Source organism: Tetrahymena thermophila, assembly GCF_000189635.1.
Source record: "Tetrahymena thermophila SB210 genomic scaffold scf_8254667, whole genome shotgun sequence".
Taxonomy (NCBI): Eukaryota; Ciliophora; class Oligohymenophorea; order Hymenostomatida; family Tetrahymenidae; genus Tetrahymena; species Tetrahymena thermophila.
In genome coordinates this window covers 1,111,706-1,131,162 of record NW_002476434.1, presented here as the reverse complement: position 1 = coordinate 1,131,162, position 19,457 = coordinate 1,111,706, and the positions used below count along the sequence as shown (strand labels likewise).

Genomic DNA, 19,457 nt, shown 5'->3' with positions numbered 1-19,457 from the left:
AAAAAGTCTATATTTAGGAATTTTGATTACAATTATTACTTAAAGAATTTAACGCTCATTTAAATAGTTCTAAGTGCATTTTGTTTTATGTTGTGCTAATGCAAATTGAATAAATGGCATTGTTAATATTATCATTAAAAATTAATAAAAATATAAATATATTTATATATATTACACAATGAACAAGATTAAATTAAAGGGTAGGAAGAAAAAATTTAATTACAGAAAAATTTCAACCTACCCTGTTTTTAATATTTGAACTATTAATTAAATTAATTACAATCAATTATTAACGCTGTTTTTTCTGAAAATAAAAAATCATAATTTTCTCTCTATTAGTTATCTCAAATCCAAGAAACACTTTTAATTAAAGTTTTTTTTCTTTTTGATTCTTTAATTAATTCGATGATTCATTCATTTTAGGTTTCTCTCTCACATTTTTATCACCACAAAATCATTTAGAAAAAAATACATTAACCTAATCACTTAATTATATTATACATACATACATAATAAAAAATAAGACGGAGAAGTTTTGAGAACTTTATTTACCTAAATATTCTTATTTTTTTATGTAAAAAGGAATATCCTAAATATTTTACCAGTTTATTTAAATTCTTCTACTCACCTTCAAAATAAAAGAATATAAATAAAAAGCAGATTCTCCATATTTCATATTTAAAAATTTATTATCATCAACAGTGATGAAAGGAGCAAAAATCAGTTTGCTGAGTAGTAGCATAGTAAATTATGCGTTATACATGTTATATTTAATTTTTTGATGTTTTTTTAAGAAAAGGATTTTTATTTATGAGGTGATCGATCACTTTTCACTAATTTAAAAAATTCACTAATAATTTAGCATCATAATGTTAAGATTTTTATTAAGTTAGCAAAATCTTCATGAAATAATCTAAGGATATTAATAAATTTTCGTTCTATTATGTAAAATAGCTATTTTAATGATCATAGATTCCATTTAAAATGCATATTTTTCAAAATAAAGGTCAATTTTCCAAAATAACTAACATAAAATGCTTTGAAAAATGTATTTATTTATTTATTAATTTATTTACTTACTTGTTTCAATTATAAAAAATCACTTAACTTTTAGTAGAAAAACATTTATTTATTATTAAATTATCTCTAAATATTCATTATTATTTAATAAATAATTTTTTCTATATCATTCAAAGTGTTTATCGTTATCTTTATAGAATGCTAAAACTCACACGTAAATATTATCATATAAAGCAAATTTAATGTTTAGCTTTTTATTTCTGTTAATATCTTAGTTTGAGGAAAAGTATTAGTCAATTAACTTTATTTAATTTATGTTGTGTAAACTATAAATATATGAACATATTAAGGATAATAAATTGTGGAATCATGATTTGTAGATATAGACATTAAGTACAATTACACAATGTAAGTATTTGATAGAGGATTATTTACAACAGAATATAAAGAGTTACACTGATTTTTATTTGTTATTATTATTGTTTATTTACCTTGAAAAAATTAACAAAAAACCAAAAGAAAAATTCCCTTTTGATTCTTTTCTTTCATTTCAAAAAGAGATTCGTGTCATCTTAAATTGAGTCTAAGCCAGTTCAAATCCAATCAATTGTTTAAATTACATTGTAATATTTTTGAATTGAGTCATTCAATCAGAAAGGTAGAATAATTATCTGCAGTCTCTTGTAGAATCATTTATTTTTGATTTTTTATATAAATAATTAATTTAAATCATTATAAATACTCTATGCAAATAATAATGCAAATAATGTAACTCCTTCTTAAAAATATTCAAAAAGCTTAAAATAAGATAAGCCCTTTAGGCCAAGAATCAGCTTTATTCTATTTAGACAAATAATTATCATTAGGTGATTTTACTCTAAAAATCATGCAGTATAATTTGATTTAAAAAATAATTGTGTTCGCTTACTTGGTGAAATTAAGGAGCTTAAATATAACATAAATACTTTCCAAAATTAAATCATCAACTGCTTACAAGTATTTACCTAGAAATTTTTGAGAAAACGAGAATAAATTTATAAACTAGTGTAATGTGATTTTTTTATCCTGATTTCAATAATATTTCTGCAAATTATAAAGTGAAAAAGGTGAAGCAAAATCTGCGTGAATTACTCTTTGAAAATATCAAAATAAGATATCTGAAATAACAAAAATAGCTAACCCCTTTGTTTGGTATTGTTGAATTATAAATCAATTCTATTTCAAACGAGATATTAAATATCTTCCTTCTTAAAAAGAAGGTAGACTTTTTAAATCAAAGCATTTGCAATAATGAAGGAAATATTTTCATTATATAATATTTCAAAAGCGTTTTATTTTTGCAAAATATTAATTTTTTGGATACAACATATAAATGAACTATTCTATTATAGTTGATTATAAAAAAAAAATTGATTTTGCTTATTTAAGCTATTGAAATTCTTGCAATTAATCAATCATCCTTAAACATAAATTATAAAAATAACGCAATTTCATAAAAAGTCACACTTACAAAAATAAAAAGATAATATAATAATCACACTAAAATAAAGTTATAACAAAGTATAAATAATCTAAATTCAAAAGGCTAAAAAGTATTTGTTATCATTTATTTAGAATCTTTTGGAGTTTTTTGCTTTTTGTGATAAATAAAGAAAAAAATTTTTCTAAAAAGTGCTAAAAGCCATTTTATTTTAAGCAAGTAGCATAGCATGAAGACTCTAACCAAAATGTCTTAAAATAGATCTATTCTTTCAGCTGTAAAAATGATCAAATTAAAAATTATTTTGAAATCAATTAAAAAAATTGATTGATAAAAGTATCTTATTGTAATAAAAAATTATCTTCATTCATAGACGTTGCTTGAATCGAACGAAAATAACAAAACTTAAATAATAAAGATCTTATCTTAATTTTTTAATAATTGATCAGATATTAAAAATAAATACCCTCTTTTTAAGAATGCAAACAAATAAAATACAAAAATACAAATTCCCGCTTATAAATCAAAACATACCCAGCTGCATTTTATTTACTGATTTATAGCATGATATTTAGATTTTCAAAACAATAAATATTACTCCAAATTTAAAAAATATCCAATTCGTTTGTAAGGTATTAAATTGATTATTGCTTTTCTTTTATTTTTATTTATAAAAAAATTTAGAATTTTGTTTCTAGCTTCTTAATTTTGAACACTTGCTTGAAGTAAAGCTGTAATAAATATCTTTGTACTTTTTTCCAAATCAAAATTAATTATTTATCCTTAGATTTGGTTTTTCTTAATCTATCAAAGAATAAACGAAATAATGATTCAATATAAGCAATGTGCAAGCATTTTATTGTATAAAGCAAATGTTTCCTATTTATAAAAAATTTACAATTTTATCCTAAAAATCTGTTATTAAATATATTCTTCTTTATCTCTGTTAATGCATCTTTAAAATGAAAAAGTTTTTTGAGTCGAGGAAACAAAATACTTAAGTTACAGATAAGAAAGTAAATGTTACATTTAATAGCAGATTTAGAGAAGGACTTATTCATATAATTAATATGAAAATAAATTATAAATATAAATTTTTATTTATCTATTCACTGGGTTTATAGAAGCTTATTTTTTGTAGAACAATAAATTTATAATATTGCTAATAGAAATAATAGCAAAGACTATTCTAAATAAACTATGCAATTAAACATTGTTTCAAATTAATCTAAATTTTATATAGAGTAATATATTTAATCTTGCTTGCTTAATTTCATCTATATTTTTAGCATCATATTTGGTAAGAATGGTATTAATTTCAAAATAAAGTAATTAATAGTATTTTTATATTTCGCCTAAATATTTTGAGTTTTATTTGATTTGGTTGGAGTTAGGATTAAGTGTAAAATGGAAGGAAGGAACATAGCTAATTTTAATTTAAATTTGTAGCAGCAATTCGTTTTACAATTGAATAAGTTTGTTGATTATAAGACCTTAAGGATCAAACTCTTAAAGGATATTGCTCAAATATTAGAGGTGTTAAAGTTATGTCTGCAAAAATCAATCTATAATTTTAATATAAAATAAAGCACCAAATATTCAATTCCAATGTTACTTATTTTGAAAAGATATAAAATAGAAATTTCCTTGCTTGAGATAAGTAAAATGTATGATAATTAGAATCTCGAATCGATCTCTAAAGCTGAATTAAATAAATTAAATAATGAAATTTAATGGGAAAGAAAGTCAGTTTATCAATAAAAATTATAGGTAGAATTATTTTTGCAAAATAAATTGCTTGAAATAGATTAATACATTTATTTCTTTAAATACTTCTATTTGTTTATTTCCATTCATTGTTAATTTGTTTCTTTATCAAGCAAACTCAAACGAATTCCTTCTAAATTGATTACTCAGTAATAAAAGTGAATTGATTAAAAAATTGCTATCTTTTTCATCATGTAACAATTATGATGTCTTTCTTCTTTTTAATTAATCTCACGAACAATACATAATTTACATGCATTCATATTAAATTAACTTCCACTCATCTCAATCATAAAATAGACTCTAACACAAATAGTTACAATGATTCTTTTCAATACTGATTTCTCTATTAATCTTCTTTATTTGTTAGGTGTTTTAGAAAATTCAAAATTTTTAAATTTTATATTATCCTCACTGTAACAAGTATTTTTTTTCAATTTAGACTCTAAATTATGGTATTACTTTTATATTTGATAAATTTTTGGATACTTAAAAATGATTATTTTGCTTCATTTTATGAATTTATTTATAATTGAATTAGCTATTCTTTGAAAAAAAATTGGATAGGTTCTATACTATCCTACCTACATCAGTTTATATTTAAGTAAGATTCTTCAAGCTTTTTCGGATGTAATATAACAAAATACAATTTAAAATATAAAGATTGATTAACAATTTCAATGTTGTAACCTAATAAATTCAAAAATTAATCCTTCTTAAATAATAGGGGATAAATAGACTAAAAAATAAAAATATAATTTTTTGATAGGAAATAGACAATATTTCTAATTAAAAAAAAATACAATAATAATGTGATAAAATAAAGTGTACTTTAAACTATTAAGCTGCGCTTAGTTGTAACGACTTTTGTTTAAATTGCCAATAAATGAAAAACTGATTAATCAAATTATTTTATCTTGTTTTTTTACTAAAAATTTACAAAAAGATGATAAGAAATCATATAATTTGTAGAACTGTAAATTAAATATTTTTCCTTACTTATTTTCAAATTTTTAGTGTTAATTTAATTACATCAGTTTAATAAATAAATAGACAAGCATAACAAATAATTTCAATATTTATAATGTAAAAAATTTAGCTTATGATTTTATCACTTCTATCATAGCAAATTAAATAACATAAACAAAAAAAAAACAAAGAAAGAAAGAAATAAAAAAACTAACTAATATATTCAGCTATTTCAAATAATTTTTCAAAGGTTATTTTCTATACAATGTGTAATCTTAAATTTTCTATTCTAATAATTTCCTTCAAAGTGTTTTAATTGAAAATAAAAAATTTAGGAAAATACTTCCATCACATTGTGATTATTTAAATTATTCACTTTATCGTTGGCATTAATTTAACTAAATTTTATCTCTTTAAATAGAATTAGCTTACTTTAAAAAATAATTTCTTTACTTAACATAGCTACTAATCGAAAAATATATCCTTTACTAGCTACAAGTTTTAGTAATATACATTTATTTATTTTTATTTATTTATTTTAGATCCGAAATAAATAGTTCATCAAATCTTAACTTAAAATATATTTTGTGATATAGTTTTATTGTTTGGTATTTCAAAATTATCATTATTTTAAATTACTAAATAGAACCAAAGCATAGTAAAGCTATTGCCAGTCAGTCAGTCAATCTAACTTTGTTATTTATTTTTAGAAACAAGTAAAAGAATTCTATTTAGGCGTTTAATTTTGCACTCATTCTCTCTATTAAAACCGATACTTTAATTAGAAAAAAATCACAGAAAAATTTAGTTTACATTTTCGAAAACAAATTCATATTTTTTGTAATTTATTACATTCAACCTTTTAAGCTAATTTTTGTATATTTTCTATCTCTATTTATAGATTAAATAAGTTCTAGCTAAAATTTCAAACCATTTAGCATTTTTTTATTATTTCAGATTTGAAATATTTAAATATTTCCAATCTTCTTAGGATGGTAATTACTGAGCAAATCAAATATCATTATCACTGATAGAAACATATTTTTAATTTCTGTTTTTTAAATAAGTTCACAGCTTAGACTCTTAGTATAAATGCAATATAACTAACTATACATTCAAGCATTTAATCATAGAAATTAAAATTAAAAAATCTGAAGTTCTCACCTAATCAAATTATAATTTCATAATATTTGAATTTGAAGAGTTTTAATTTGCTTCATGAAATCAATAAAAACAAAAATTGAATCTCATGATTTGGTCTGTCTACAAGAAACATATTATTAATTTCTGTTTTTTAAATAAGTTTAAATTAGTGATAAAACTATATATATATTCAAGCATTTAACCTTAGAAATCCAAATTAAAAAATCTTATGCTCTCACCTAAACAAAAAATAATTTCTTAATATTTGAATTTCAAGAATTTTAACTTGTTTTAAGAAGTCAATAAAAACAATTAACGATATTCTTTTTGATATTTATCTAAAAAGTTTATTTTTTTATATTGTATTTTTTCAAATAAAAGCAGGTATAAATAAATATTCATACTCGGTATTAATTTTATAAAAAAAATATAATTTCAATAAAATAAATTTTAATTTGATTGCTGCATTTTAAAATAAAGCTTTTAAATAATTTATTAATAACTTCTTTTTGCTATTTTTAGGAATTAACTTTTTTAAAAATACTCATAAATATAAAGAGTGTACACGCTTTATATGTCTTTCAAGATAATTTAACATACGAATATGAAAAATAAAAAATAAAAATATATATATAATTAAATTAGGGGTAGGCTGGTTGGTAGGCTGGTTCTATTAATTTTTATTTACAAAAAAGCTACATCATCCAAATACCTACTCATTACTTAAAAACATTAAGAGACTTTGGGGTAAAATCAATATTAAAATTAGTTGCTACTCCAGCTTTTGAACTAATATTAGTCGACTAAATAGTATTCGAAGCAAATCCAGATTCATTTATTACTGAAATTTTTTTCTAGTGATTTCCCACAGATTAAAAAAGCTATTCTTTCTGTGTTAAACGATTTTTTTCTGCTTTATTGTTTGCACCTTAGTAATAGTATTATTAAGCCAATTTATTTGCCGGTGAGTTTTACAGAGGACTGACATTAATCGAAGAAGTATTTCTTATATTAGAAACTAAAGACTGAGAGTTGCTTCTTTGGCTAATATCATCTTACTTACGTTTATTGTAGGCGGCAGTATGATCTTATAGCACATCAGATTACTATAACATAGATTAGCTATTTGATCCTTACTAGAATTAATTTTGCTACTCTCCACCTACGCTCCAAGTTACAGTTCTGTTTGGTAATATTTCTTTCTTCATTTGAGATTGCTACTCTTCATTATTAAAATTTCTCAAAATCAATCTTCGGCTTTTTGGTTTTTAATCCTAAATTCCCTGACTTAAAGGTGATATTTTGCTACTTTATTTTTCAAGACCATATCTTTTATTTTGGTTTAACTAATTTGAAGAACTTGCTGCCTGGACAGAAGATTGTGGAGGCTGCTATTTGTAGTGAAGATTATTAGAAGTGGCTATTGTTGTTGAAGGAGTTGTTGTGAATTTATTTAACAAATGATTGGTACTATTTGAATACTTTAATTTGCTTGCACTTAAATTCATAAGAGATAGATTGCTAGAATGCTTTTTTAAGCCAAAAATGGAATTATGTAATCCGGATGTGTTGTTTTTGAATTAATTTGTTTAGCTAAATGGATTAATAACATTGAAATTTGTTTTCTTTTCTCTCTCTCTGCTTCTCGTACTGCTGCTCTATGTCTATCTAAAGTGAACTTGTGTTTAATTTTGCCTTTAGTTCTTTAGCCTGTGCAGTACTGCTTACGAAGATATCTTTTCCCTAAAATTTTTTTGGTAAATATCTTATTTTTCTTTCATCAGCCTTATAACATCCATGTCAATCAGCTGATCTTTTTCTTAGTGATTATCTTCAGTGCTTTAATTTATATTACCATAATCTTATGAATTATATTTAGAGTCCTTTGGTTAACTTACATACTAGTTAAGCATGCTGATGTTATCAATATATCTGTAATAGCCGTCTTCATAGTTAGGTTTATAGATGTCAAATACGGCGTTTTACAAATCATCTTTCACCTTTTATTCTTTCCTTAAATTTATGAAAGTATTTTCTTATTTTGAGTAGAAATACTTTTATTAATTGAACTGACCTTCTAAACCAGCTTAATTCTCTGCACGAACTAAGTGCAAATTTTATTTCATTTATTCTTGTCTCTTCTTTTTTTAATTAGCATAGCTTCGATCAAATTTACCTTGAGGCCCATTTGGCATATCTTCTCCTTCTCCTTTCTCAAATTCTTCTAGTAGATTAGTAGCACACTCTAAATTCTTTAGCTAGTGAGCATATGAAATGTTAGTATTATTGTTTTGGCTTTGTCCATTTGAATAAAATTTTTGTTTTTATTAAGAAGTAGTAGCAGCTTTCTAAGTCTAATTATTGAACATGCCAACAAAAAATGGATTTTTCATAGGGCTGTTATCTTCATTTTGTTCATCATCATTAACTTTAATAATTTGCACTTATTATAGGTCTTCTTCGTTTTCGTAATTATTAAAAACATTCAGCTTTTCTATTAAAATATTTTTATCCTCCTCACTTAGCATTCTCTTTTTCATAATCGCTTCTGCAGCGTCATAGTAGCGGATATTATTCATAACAAAATATTATCTATTTTCTAGTTCGCTCTTCATTCCTTTTACAATCTTTTTTACCATATCTATCAGCTATTCTCCTTATTCATTACTAAAGTTATATTTTTGATTGACTTATTTTACATAATTCTTCATACGATGTATCATTTCCTTATACTCCTTCCTCATTTTTACCTCCTATTCATCAAAATTTTCTTCGAGTTTATTATTCTTTTTATTACATAGATTTATTTTTTTAAATTTGTAAAAATATTACAAAATTTTTAAAGCTAAAACTTTAAACAAAATATTTAAAATAAAAAAAAATTTTATTTTTAAAAGTATCAGCTTTTATTTATTCATTCATTCATTCTGTTTATTTTAATTCGCTAATTAAAATATTTTAATTAAAAAATATGTATTTAGTTTATTAGAATATATTTGTTTTTCTGAATACTTTATGACAATTTTCTAAAATTGATTTTCTGTAATAGCAAACTTTTATAAGCGTTTTTCTTATCTTAAGATTATCATTTCAAAATGTAAATTGAAAAAAAAATATTTTTCTCTTTTTTATAAGTATAAGCTTGATTTGAGTTAACTTTAGTATATTTCCAAGTATTTTACTGAAGAAATTATGTGGTATTAAATTTTAAAATAGTGAAATTAGATTACCATTTAATAATCTAAATATGTTTCTGAGTATCTGGATGGGAAACAGGACCCAAAGAAGTAGTCTTATTATCCATATAACCAGCCTTCTGAAACCATGTATGTTGGTACTTGCTATACTTAAAGAGTCCTGTAATTTCTAGGCCCATCTATTATTTTTGTGGTATCAACTCTACAATTATTTTTTGCTGCAAATAGAATCGCTTCTTTCCTAGGACATCCATTCCCTCTTAATTGCAAATAAGCTACTGCATCTTTAAAATCTCTAGTATGAATGTAATCTTTATTAAATCGTACACATAATTTTCTAACAGGATCATCATCCTTTGCACTAACTCTTGTCAAATCGTCTTTCTTAGACATTTTCTACTCAAATTAATCTCTTTTTTTTAATATAATTACAAATAACTTTATAAAAAGTTTTGAGCTACCCTATTTGAATTAACTTGCTCAATATATGCTATAAATATCCTATTTTTTTTTAGCTTGAATAAATATGAGTAACTATAAATAACTCCTTAATAACTATTTAAATATAACTTATTTTAGATTTATGTATTTTATTTTGTTATTTTCTTTTTACACTTTTGCCTACTTAAAAAATCAATTAAAATTTGCATAATAAATTGAGAAAATCAAACCATCAATCTAAAAATGTACTAATATGTTATTTTAGATGACTGAATAAATAAAAAATATAAGTCTTATTTAAAGTCATGAAAAATTTTTGCTTGTTGGATTAAAAAAATTAGTTAAATTAAAAGAAATAAACCCTAATCAAAAATATAATTTAGCATTACAATAATATTTGATAAGAATATACATACTTATTATTTATGGACTAAAATGATAATTTAAAATTATAAATAATAATTATTCAATTATAAGCCATTAAGTATTAACTAACTCAATTAGCAAGGAAAAATTTCAATATATTTAATACTTTTTCTAAATTAAAAAAAGATTATTTTAATTATAAGTCCCTTATACAAGGAATAACTTTCACTAAAATTTATTTCCAAGAAAAATATCTGCATTATGATGTTTCTAAAATTAATGTGTAAATAAAGTATTTATCATATTTTGTAAAATATTTGAGTTGCTTCTTTAAGCATTTTGATTTAACCTTTTAATCATCAAATAATCTAAGTGGTAATATCTAAATAATAGTTTATTTGTGGTTTAATTTTTAATATTTTGAAATGTAGCTATTCAAAAAATTTCATTAAAATTCATTATTAAATTTGGTAAACACTTAAAAATCTAAATATTCTTAGAATAAAATCAATAAATAGATAGATTACTAATAATGTTTAAATTATTATTTAATTTTAAAAATACTGAAGTAAAAATTTTAAAAAAGTAATTCTAGTTTGTTTAAAGATGATTTTTTAGCATATTTTGAAAATAGCTATTAAAAAAATTTCATTAAAATTCTTTATTAAATTTGGTAAACACTTAAAAATCTAAATATTCTTTGAATAACATCAATAAATAGATAGATTACTAATAATGTTTAAATTATTATTTAATTTTAAAAATACTGAAGTAAAAATTTTAAAAAAGTAATTCTAGTTTGTTTAAAGATGATTTTTTAGCTAACGTATTTAAACTAGTCAAATTAGTTTTAAAATATTCAATTGAAGTATAAATAAATCTTATTACAATTTTATTTACATTTTCCTTGAAATATATTGAACCGAATACAGCTAAAAATAGTAAAATTTTATTAATAAAAAATATTTTAAAAAAAATACTTTAATTTTAGTTTTGTCCTTATTATGATTATTAAAAATATAATTTCAATTTATTTATTTTTTTTGTTAATAATGATTTTTATTTTAATAAATAAGACAAATTAGACTTATTATTATAATTCTATTCGATAATATATATTTCTGGTTTATATAGGATTGTATCTGTGTGTATCTTTAAATATTAAGAGATTAAACAATTGAAACTAGTTATATTTATTCATTAAAGATTTTTAAATTATAAACACTTTTTGAAATTTACATAAACAAAAAGATAGTTAAGAATGCATGAATTTGAGTTGTAAAATTAATTGATGAACTCATTAATAAATAAATAAAGAAATATTTGATATTGAAAATTTGATTAAGAAAAATATTAGTATCATTAAATAAAATATAGTTTAAGCTTTTAAGAGAAATAAAGGCATCAATAATATAATTAACAGTAAGGATTTAATCGTAAAAGCTTTATGAGTGGACTTGATATGAGTTAATTGAAGCTGATACTTTAGCATATAGAATAGCAAGATGCTAATGGAAAGACCATCAAATATTCAGCAACAAAAGAGTTTAAAAAGCTAATATCATAAAATAATTAGTATATTACAATTTAAATTTAATTACACAATATCAAAAGGCTGCTAAAAACTATTCATTCTTATGCTAAAATCTTCTTTTATAATTAAAATTTAGGCAGATCAATACTCAGATGATTAGCATTTGCTACGAGATAATAGCTAACTCAAAAGAGAGATTGCATTCAAGATTATACTCTTTGAAAGTAAATAAATTTTACAATATGATTAAGAATAATAAAAAATAAGTTTTTCATTGAAAAGTTGCTCTTCGATTTTCTATTCTAAACTGAAAAGACTAAGTGGCTTTTAAGCATTTAATAATTTTAATTTTATTACTTAGTTTGTGACGTCTTGCTTATTAGAAGGAAATATTGTTTTTATAGAAACTTTTTAAGAACACGAATTAATGGATTACTTTGCAGAAGTAGCTTAAGAAAGTACATTTGGATTTGATAGCAATACATTTGGTACAATGTTCTTAAATAATAACAATCCTAGTAAATTTTATTATAGATCTTTATATATAAATTTTGGACATTTCAAATATAAGTTTTAGGGAAAGATAATAGATTATTTTAGATAGATACTAGTTGTATTAATTAGTTAGTACGCTTTTATATTATTTACTAATACAAGCGTTTAGTCCAGTTAAAATATTGAAAGAGCAATAATTTTTTTATTTGTTTAGTTAGTCTCTTACAGATACTTTTTTAATCTAAAAAATTTTTAAATTAGGAATTTATCAATAATTAGATTATTTCATTTGATTTGTTCAAAATAATTTAAAATATTTGTGTATGTATTTATTGATGATATTTTATTATTAAAAGCTCAAGTTGAATAGTAGAATAGCTAAAATTTTGTCAGGATGCTGCTAGAGTGCTGTGTAATTCTATCATAAGTATATCCTGTTAGATAAAATAAATAAAGATCAGTGTCTAAATTTAGGTAGTTAATTGAAACACTTAAGCAGGGAGAATGCTTTATTCCTACAGATAAAAAAATCTAAACTTAAGATATCACAGTCATTTAAAATGCTTTAATTGACTAGAATTATGTTGGCTCCTCTCAAAACGGATTAAGCCAAGAAGAATATTATTAAAACATAAATACAATGAATTAGACATCTACAACTTAGTAAGGATTAAAAGGAAGTAAGGCACAGATAAATTAGAGTTAGACAAATAAAGGTAGCACTCCTTAACCATCTTTAACTGAATCTATGGCTACAAAGATAAAAGGATTAAATGCAAATGATTATAATTAACTATACAAAGATAATTTAAAGCTGCTGGAATAAATTAGATAATCTTGCATTCAGCATCTAGATTACGATTAGCAAATAGACTAATTCTTAAAAAAGCTTACAGATGTTAAAAAGGTGTTCGATAATTGTAATATAAGGGATGATGAAATTGAAAACAAAGCAGCTATGATATCAATAGTTGATTAAGAAGTTATAGACTGTTTGTAGTAGTATAAAAAGACAAATAATGCAGATAATTTAGTCAATTATTTTTTGGTTTAGTATGAATAAACTTATACAGGATTTTTGGGAGAGGCTCTTCCCAGTTAGTAAGCACCTTCAACTGGATAGATTAAGGGTTAATCTTAGAAATAAATAGATGAACAAAAGATTAGAGAGTAATAATTGGAAAAATAGAGATTAGAGTAGGAATAGAGAGAACTAGAAGAATTGTAAAATGAAAGACATTAGCAAATGCTAGAAATGAAAGAAAAAGAAAGATAAAGATTAGAAGAAGAAGAGGCAAAATGGAAATAGCAAAAGCTTTTGTAGGAACAGTAAGAATAAGAAAAATAATAATAATAGTTGAAGAAATAAAAAGAATAGGAATAATTGCAGAAATAGTTAGAGTATGAAAAGCAGTAGCAATTGCTCAAATAATAACATGAGGAAGAAACACAAAGATAAATAGAAAAACAAAAAGAGTTAGAAAGATAAAAGGAGCTTGAAAGACAAAAAGAATAAGAAAGAAAGCAACAACAAATGCTCATGAAGCAGAAGGAAGAAGAACTTGAAAGATAGAGATAGCTTTAAAATTAACAAGAAAAAGAAAAATAAATGAAGTAGTAGTAACAGTAGTAAAGCAGTATGATTAGAAATCCATAGTAATAAAGCCAAATAAAAAGCAGCTATATGAATAATGAGAATGTTAATGATGACGAAGAGGACGATGGAATATACAGAGGTGTGCCTAATTAAGGACAGAGTAATCCTGGATTTAAAAATACTAACGATTATAATATTTATCAAAATCGTCACAATAAAATGCCTTCTGTAATAGAGGAAGAAGTGGAAGATATTGAAAAAAGCAATAAAAATTCATCATGGATTAAGTAAGATGCAAATCAAAATGTACCCAGCAAAAAATACCATAGTTAGTTGAATTCAAGTGGACTTAAGAGTTCATTTGAGATGAGAAATAGTAAATTCTAAGCAGCCCTAAATTAAATGGCTGATTAAGAACGTAGCAAGTTAAGAGAGAGTCGTTTATCTGTAAGATCAAATTATGATTTAGAAAAATCTAGTTCAATGTCACGTTTTGATCCAAACAAAAGTAAACCCATTATCTCAAAAGGAGTTTCTCGCGATGAAGTAAGATTCCTTCTTTATTTTTTCTAATATTATATGAATCATATTCAATAAAAATTTAGAATTTAAATACAATTTATCATTTGTTAAAATAAATATTAATAAGTGCTTCGATTATTTAAAAAATTATTCAATCAAAATAAAAATAATTTTTGTCAAACTTATTTTTTGATAGTTTTGTTTGTTGAAAATTAAGTCAAAAATTTATTAGATTTCGAAAACAAAAATTATAATATTTATATGAATTCATATTTTTCATAGAGGGTATATTAACCAGAGCACACCTAATTTTATTTTTCTCCAAATCATAGAGTAATATTAAATTGATATAATTTAATTTAATAAAGCACAAGGCAGCTATTAATAAAGAGAAAGAAGAGAAAACAAAGCTTGAAAAAGTCATATTTGGCAAAGAAGCAGAAATAAATAGCCAAAAAGATGCAATGAAGATAATGACAAAAGAAATGATAGAGTTAAAGACAGTAAATGATCATTTAGAAAAAGATATTTTAAAGTATTAGCAGAAAATTTAGCTTTATGAGTCAGGAAATGTAAGAGAAGGAGATAAGTATTTAGAGAAAATAAATATATTAGAAAATGAAATAAATAGTTTGAAGTCAGATTTAAGTTTATCAAATGATAAATATAGAATATTACATGAATAGAAATAGGAATTAGAGGGTTAAATTGCTGAACTTTAAAACGAATTAAAAGAAATAAAATAAAAAAATTCTTAACTTGAAAGAGAATTAGACTCAGAAAAGATGAAACAATCAAAATTAGAAGAACGTGTTACAGATAGGCTTTCTAAGACATAAAGTTAATTGGAAAAGGAGATATCTTTTATTACAGTAGAAAAGACTCAATTAGAAGGTAAAATGAGAAAATTGAATGATGATCACTTAAAACTAACACAGTAATATTCCAATCTCTCTGAAGAGCATCAGCATGTTAAGAACGACTTTGCTAACTATAGAGTAAAGCATTTTTATAATTTTTTTAAATCCAGCTAAATTTATTGTTATTATTTTTAAAGTAGTAAACTGATCTTATTTAATCAGGAATCGAAAAGCAAAATAGCAAAAGCTCAAAATAACTAGAAGAGCAAGAAGCAGTTATTAAAGATTTGAGAAAATAAACTCAGAAATTAAGTGATGAAAATAAAAAATTGTTTGATTAAAATAAGTTATTGTAGTAAGAAATGGATATAAAAGAGCAATAAATTGATACTCTTAATGATAAAATATTGAGTTTAGAAAATGATAAATTAAATACTCAAGAAATGAAATCTGAAATTAAAACAACAAACGATAATCATAAATATATTGAAATGAGAACTAAATGGTAAGATGAAAAAAATCTCCACCTAGAAAATTTAAATAAATTTAAAAAAGATATTAAATAAATATAAGATATAAACGATTAACTCTAGGCTTAACTCATAGAAGCATAGAGATAAGTAAACGAACTGTAGAATCAATTGGTTTAGCAAAAAAACAGCCACAGTGAAGAAATGGCGAAGTTATTATCTGAAAAATAATAATAGTCAACTCATAATTAGGTGGATTAAAATGAATAAGAAGAAATTATTAATTAAATGTAAAGAGAATTGCTTTAAAAAAATAAGTTGATTGAAGAGTTATAATTTGATAGTGAGAAATAAATTAGAGAAGAAAAAGCAAAAGTGGCAGCCATCACTGTTAAAGTTTAGTAACTAGAATAAGCTAATTAAGAAATAATAGTTCCTGATAATAAACAAAGTGAGTTCGAAATTTCTAAATTAAAACTCTAAGTAGATTAGCATTAAGAGGATTTAAAAAAGCAAATAAAGCTCAATTAAGAATAAAATGAATTGCTTTTTAATATCCACAAAGAGCTTTCCTAAGAAGTAAGATAATATTTAAAAGAGAATAGACATTCAATTTTTAATAAATTAATTAGAAAAAGAATTTAGATGAATTTAGGGAGAAGAATAACATCTTAAATGATTAAATTATTCAAGCAACCATTTAAATAACTAAATAAGAAAATGAATAACAAAGTTTAAATAAATAAATTCATTAGCTTCAGGAGCAAAAGAATAATTTAACACAATAAATCTAAGATTTATAAGATAATCTTGAGCAAGCAAAACAGCCAGATAAATAACTATTAGATTAGGTAAATTTTTCATAAAATATTTGAGTTACTTTGTAGATTTTATTTATTTTCAATAGATAATTTTTAACCAAAGTCTCATCTAATTTTATTTATTTCTAAAATTCAATATTTTTTAACAATAATATTGATTAAGATATTTGTTCAAAAGTTTACAAAAATTTGTTAAAATAAAGATAAAATTTTTTAAAAATAATTTGATAATAATGAAAATAATTAAAAAGATTGAATATTCTTTTTTCATTTGAGATAAAAAGAATAGCAAAAATTTATTGATTCTCTCAAACAATTGAATAATTTAATAAAATAGTTTTAGAAATAATCAAAATTATTAAAATTAATTTAAATTCTTTTTAATCAATTTCATGAAAAATTTTAGTGATTAGGATTTGAAATTAATTTGAATTTATTTATTTGATGGTATATTGTTTTACGATTTAAAATTTAGATTGAAGAGCTTCAGTAAATAAACACTCAATTACATGCAAGGATAGATTAATTAATGCTCGAAGCAAGTAAGATGTAATAGTACTAAGATTAGCAAATGCCTTTAGAAGAACAATAAGTAGTTGGTGGATAACAAATGACAAAGAGTATTTTAAATTTTATCAATATTAATTTTTAATGTTTGTTCCAATTTATTAGCTCAACCTAAAAAGTTTAATGCTTAAAAACCACAAGAAATAATTATTGAAAAAGATGTAGATAATATGGCTACAAATAGTATGTTATCCGATGCAAGACGTATAAGTAATTAGTTTAATTAGCTTTACAATTTACAATATTCTTAAATTTTTTAAATTTTTACTTAAAGATGATTGCTTAGATGATCAAAATGGAAAGGAAAATAGATAGCTAAGTGCCTTCAAATATGACAGTGAGCAAAGATAAAATATACATCAATAGTAAAATTAAGTTAAACTTTCAGAAATGGGAAAAAGAGGATAGCAATACATATCTCCATAATCAAGAGATGCTAAAAACAGGCCTTTTTCATATGATAAATTCAATAGTTATAATAACAATCAAGGAACTATTTAGAATAAAGTATCCCCAAGATACTTCGAAGCTTAGGACAGTAAATAATTAGTTCATTAATTATCTTTTGCATATTTATACAAAATATTTATAAGAGTTAATTAAATATTTATTAATATAGATTTTGAAACCATACCTGTAAACTTTGCATAAGATATGAGACAAATAGATCCTGAAAGTGCTGCATTGATATTCCCTTTCTAAAACCCTATTCAGTATTATGAAAATAAAGCTCCTAAGATTATAAAAGGAAAACTTGTTAGAAATGATTACAATCTGTTTAGCTACTTACCTAACAATCATCAAGTTATGTACAGATTCAAAAGAGGTTGCTTGAAGGAGAATTTCCCTTTATTTTAAAATGAAGAAATTCAAATTGGACTTATAAGTAGACTAATGGTAAATGATAGAGCTGATATCTTAGAAATAATTTTATACTTCACCAATAGAACAGAAGATGTTATTGCTGATTTATAAGTTTACTATAACCCAGGAAAGAGTATTTATTTTCAACTCCAAGTATATTCTAAGTTAATTAACTTTATTTTATAAATAAAAGCAAATACACTTGAATTAGAGCCTTAAGAGCTTGATACTGAAATCTTGCCAGGAGTTTAAAAATCTCAAAGACTGCTTATTGGAATCAATGAAATTCCTTTTGAAATTATATAATTAGATTTTTCCTATAGGTAAAGCTAAATAATTAATTGCTTTGCCGTTTTAAAAACTTGATTTGTCTTTAAAATCAACATGGCATTTCTAGTTTTTTTATTTCATTTTTATAATTTATTTAATTCCCTTTTAAAATTTATTTAATTTCCTCAATAATTTTATAATTTCAAAAAAACTATTTTTTACTTTGTAAAGTTAGTTAATTTAATTACATAACAAATAAATATACTTAAATAAAAATATTTTGATAAGCTGAAAAATATTTGTTTTATTTTTTATATTATTGATTAATTTTAATAATCGAATATTAATAGATTCAAACATTAGAATAGAAGATATACATTAGCAATACCAAATAGTATAAATAAGTTCTTTGAACCAAAAGTTATTGATATTTCTACTTTCAAGTATTTATGGGGAAATTCAAAAGATTAAATGTATAGGTCAGAGGAGATTTATTTAGAAGAAAAAGTTGCAAAGAGCTCATATGATTTCTTAAATTACTTTAAGAATTTTATGGAAATCAACGAAGCAAAGTAATAAGATTACCTACTAGGACTTAATGAAACAAAGGTAGGAGGTTGTTTCTCATTAAGAGCATCAAATACCCGTTTTTTGATGAAAGTTTCTATTGGTCCAAATGGCTAAGCAATCTTTTAAGTTAGTCTTATAGATTAACCTGTTGATGAATTGCAAAACTGTGTTTTGGAGTATATAATACAAACTTTTTCTCTAATTTTCCGCAGCGATTAATGATGTGAATATATATATGATGATATTTATTTTTAATTATTTTATAAATAGTGTTTTATATTAATATAGATGACTTATTATTTTTATAGATTTAAAATATTTATATTTATCTTTTTTCATGTAATATTTTCCTTTTATTTTAACAAATATTTATATATATATTTTACTAGTCTACAACCAATACTATAAAAACATTTCTAATTTATCTTGAAAAACTACTAAAAATATTCAATTCCAAATAATTTTAATTAGTTTTTAGATCTTTAAATAATCAAATATTTAATT

At 22.7% G+C, this 19,457-nt stretch overlaps 3 protein-coding genes across 3 annotated transcripts; 2 read left to right on the top strand and 1 right to left on the bottom strand. All coding sequences in view use genetic code 6, as the record gives it.

Annotated features, from left to right (window-relative positions):
* Window positions 1-5,501: 5,501 nt before the first annotated feature.
* TTHERM_000035219 (transmembrane protein, putative) lies at window positions 5,502-6,242 on the top strand (the record flags this gene model as incomplete). The annotated part of the gene is made up of 1 exon (XM_012797124.1): window positions 5,502-6,242. One exon carries the CDS (start codon window positions 5,502-5,504, stop codon window positions 6,240-6,242), a length of 741 nt encoding a protein of 246 aa, XP_012652578.1.
* An 853-nt stretch (window positions 6,243-7,095) lies between these two features.
* On the bottom strand, window positions 7,096-9,969 carry TTHERM_00035200 (hypothetical protein; the record flags this gene model as incomplete). The annotated part of the gene is made up of 2 exons (XM_971927.1): window positions 7,096-9,165; window positions 9,610-9,969. The coding sequence occupies 2 exons, from the start codon at window positions 9,967-9,969 to the stop codon at window positions 7,096-7,098; spliced, it is 2,430 nt and encodes an 809-aa protein (XP_977020.1).
* Window positions 9,970-11,830: 1,861 nt separating this feature from the next.
* Window positions 11,831-19,175, top strand: TTHERM_00035190 (hypothetical protein; the record flags this gene model as incomplete). The annotated part of the gene is made up of 13 exons (XM_971926.2): window positions 11,831-11,958; window positions 12,054-12,141; window positions 12,279-12,435; window positions 12,769-14,555; window positions 14,900-15,529; window positions 15,589-16,440; window positions 16,494-16,712; window positions 17,158-17,302; window positions 17,355-17,459; window positions 17,524-17,787; window positions 17,869-18,246; window positions 18,307-18,436; window positions 18,734-19,175. The coding sequence occupies 13 exons, from the start codon at window positions 11,831-11,833 to the stop codon at window positions 19,173-19,175; spliced, it is 5,325 nt and encodes a 1,774-aa protein (XP_977019.2).
* Window positions 19,176-19,457: the final 282 nt, after the last annotated feature.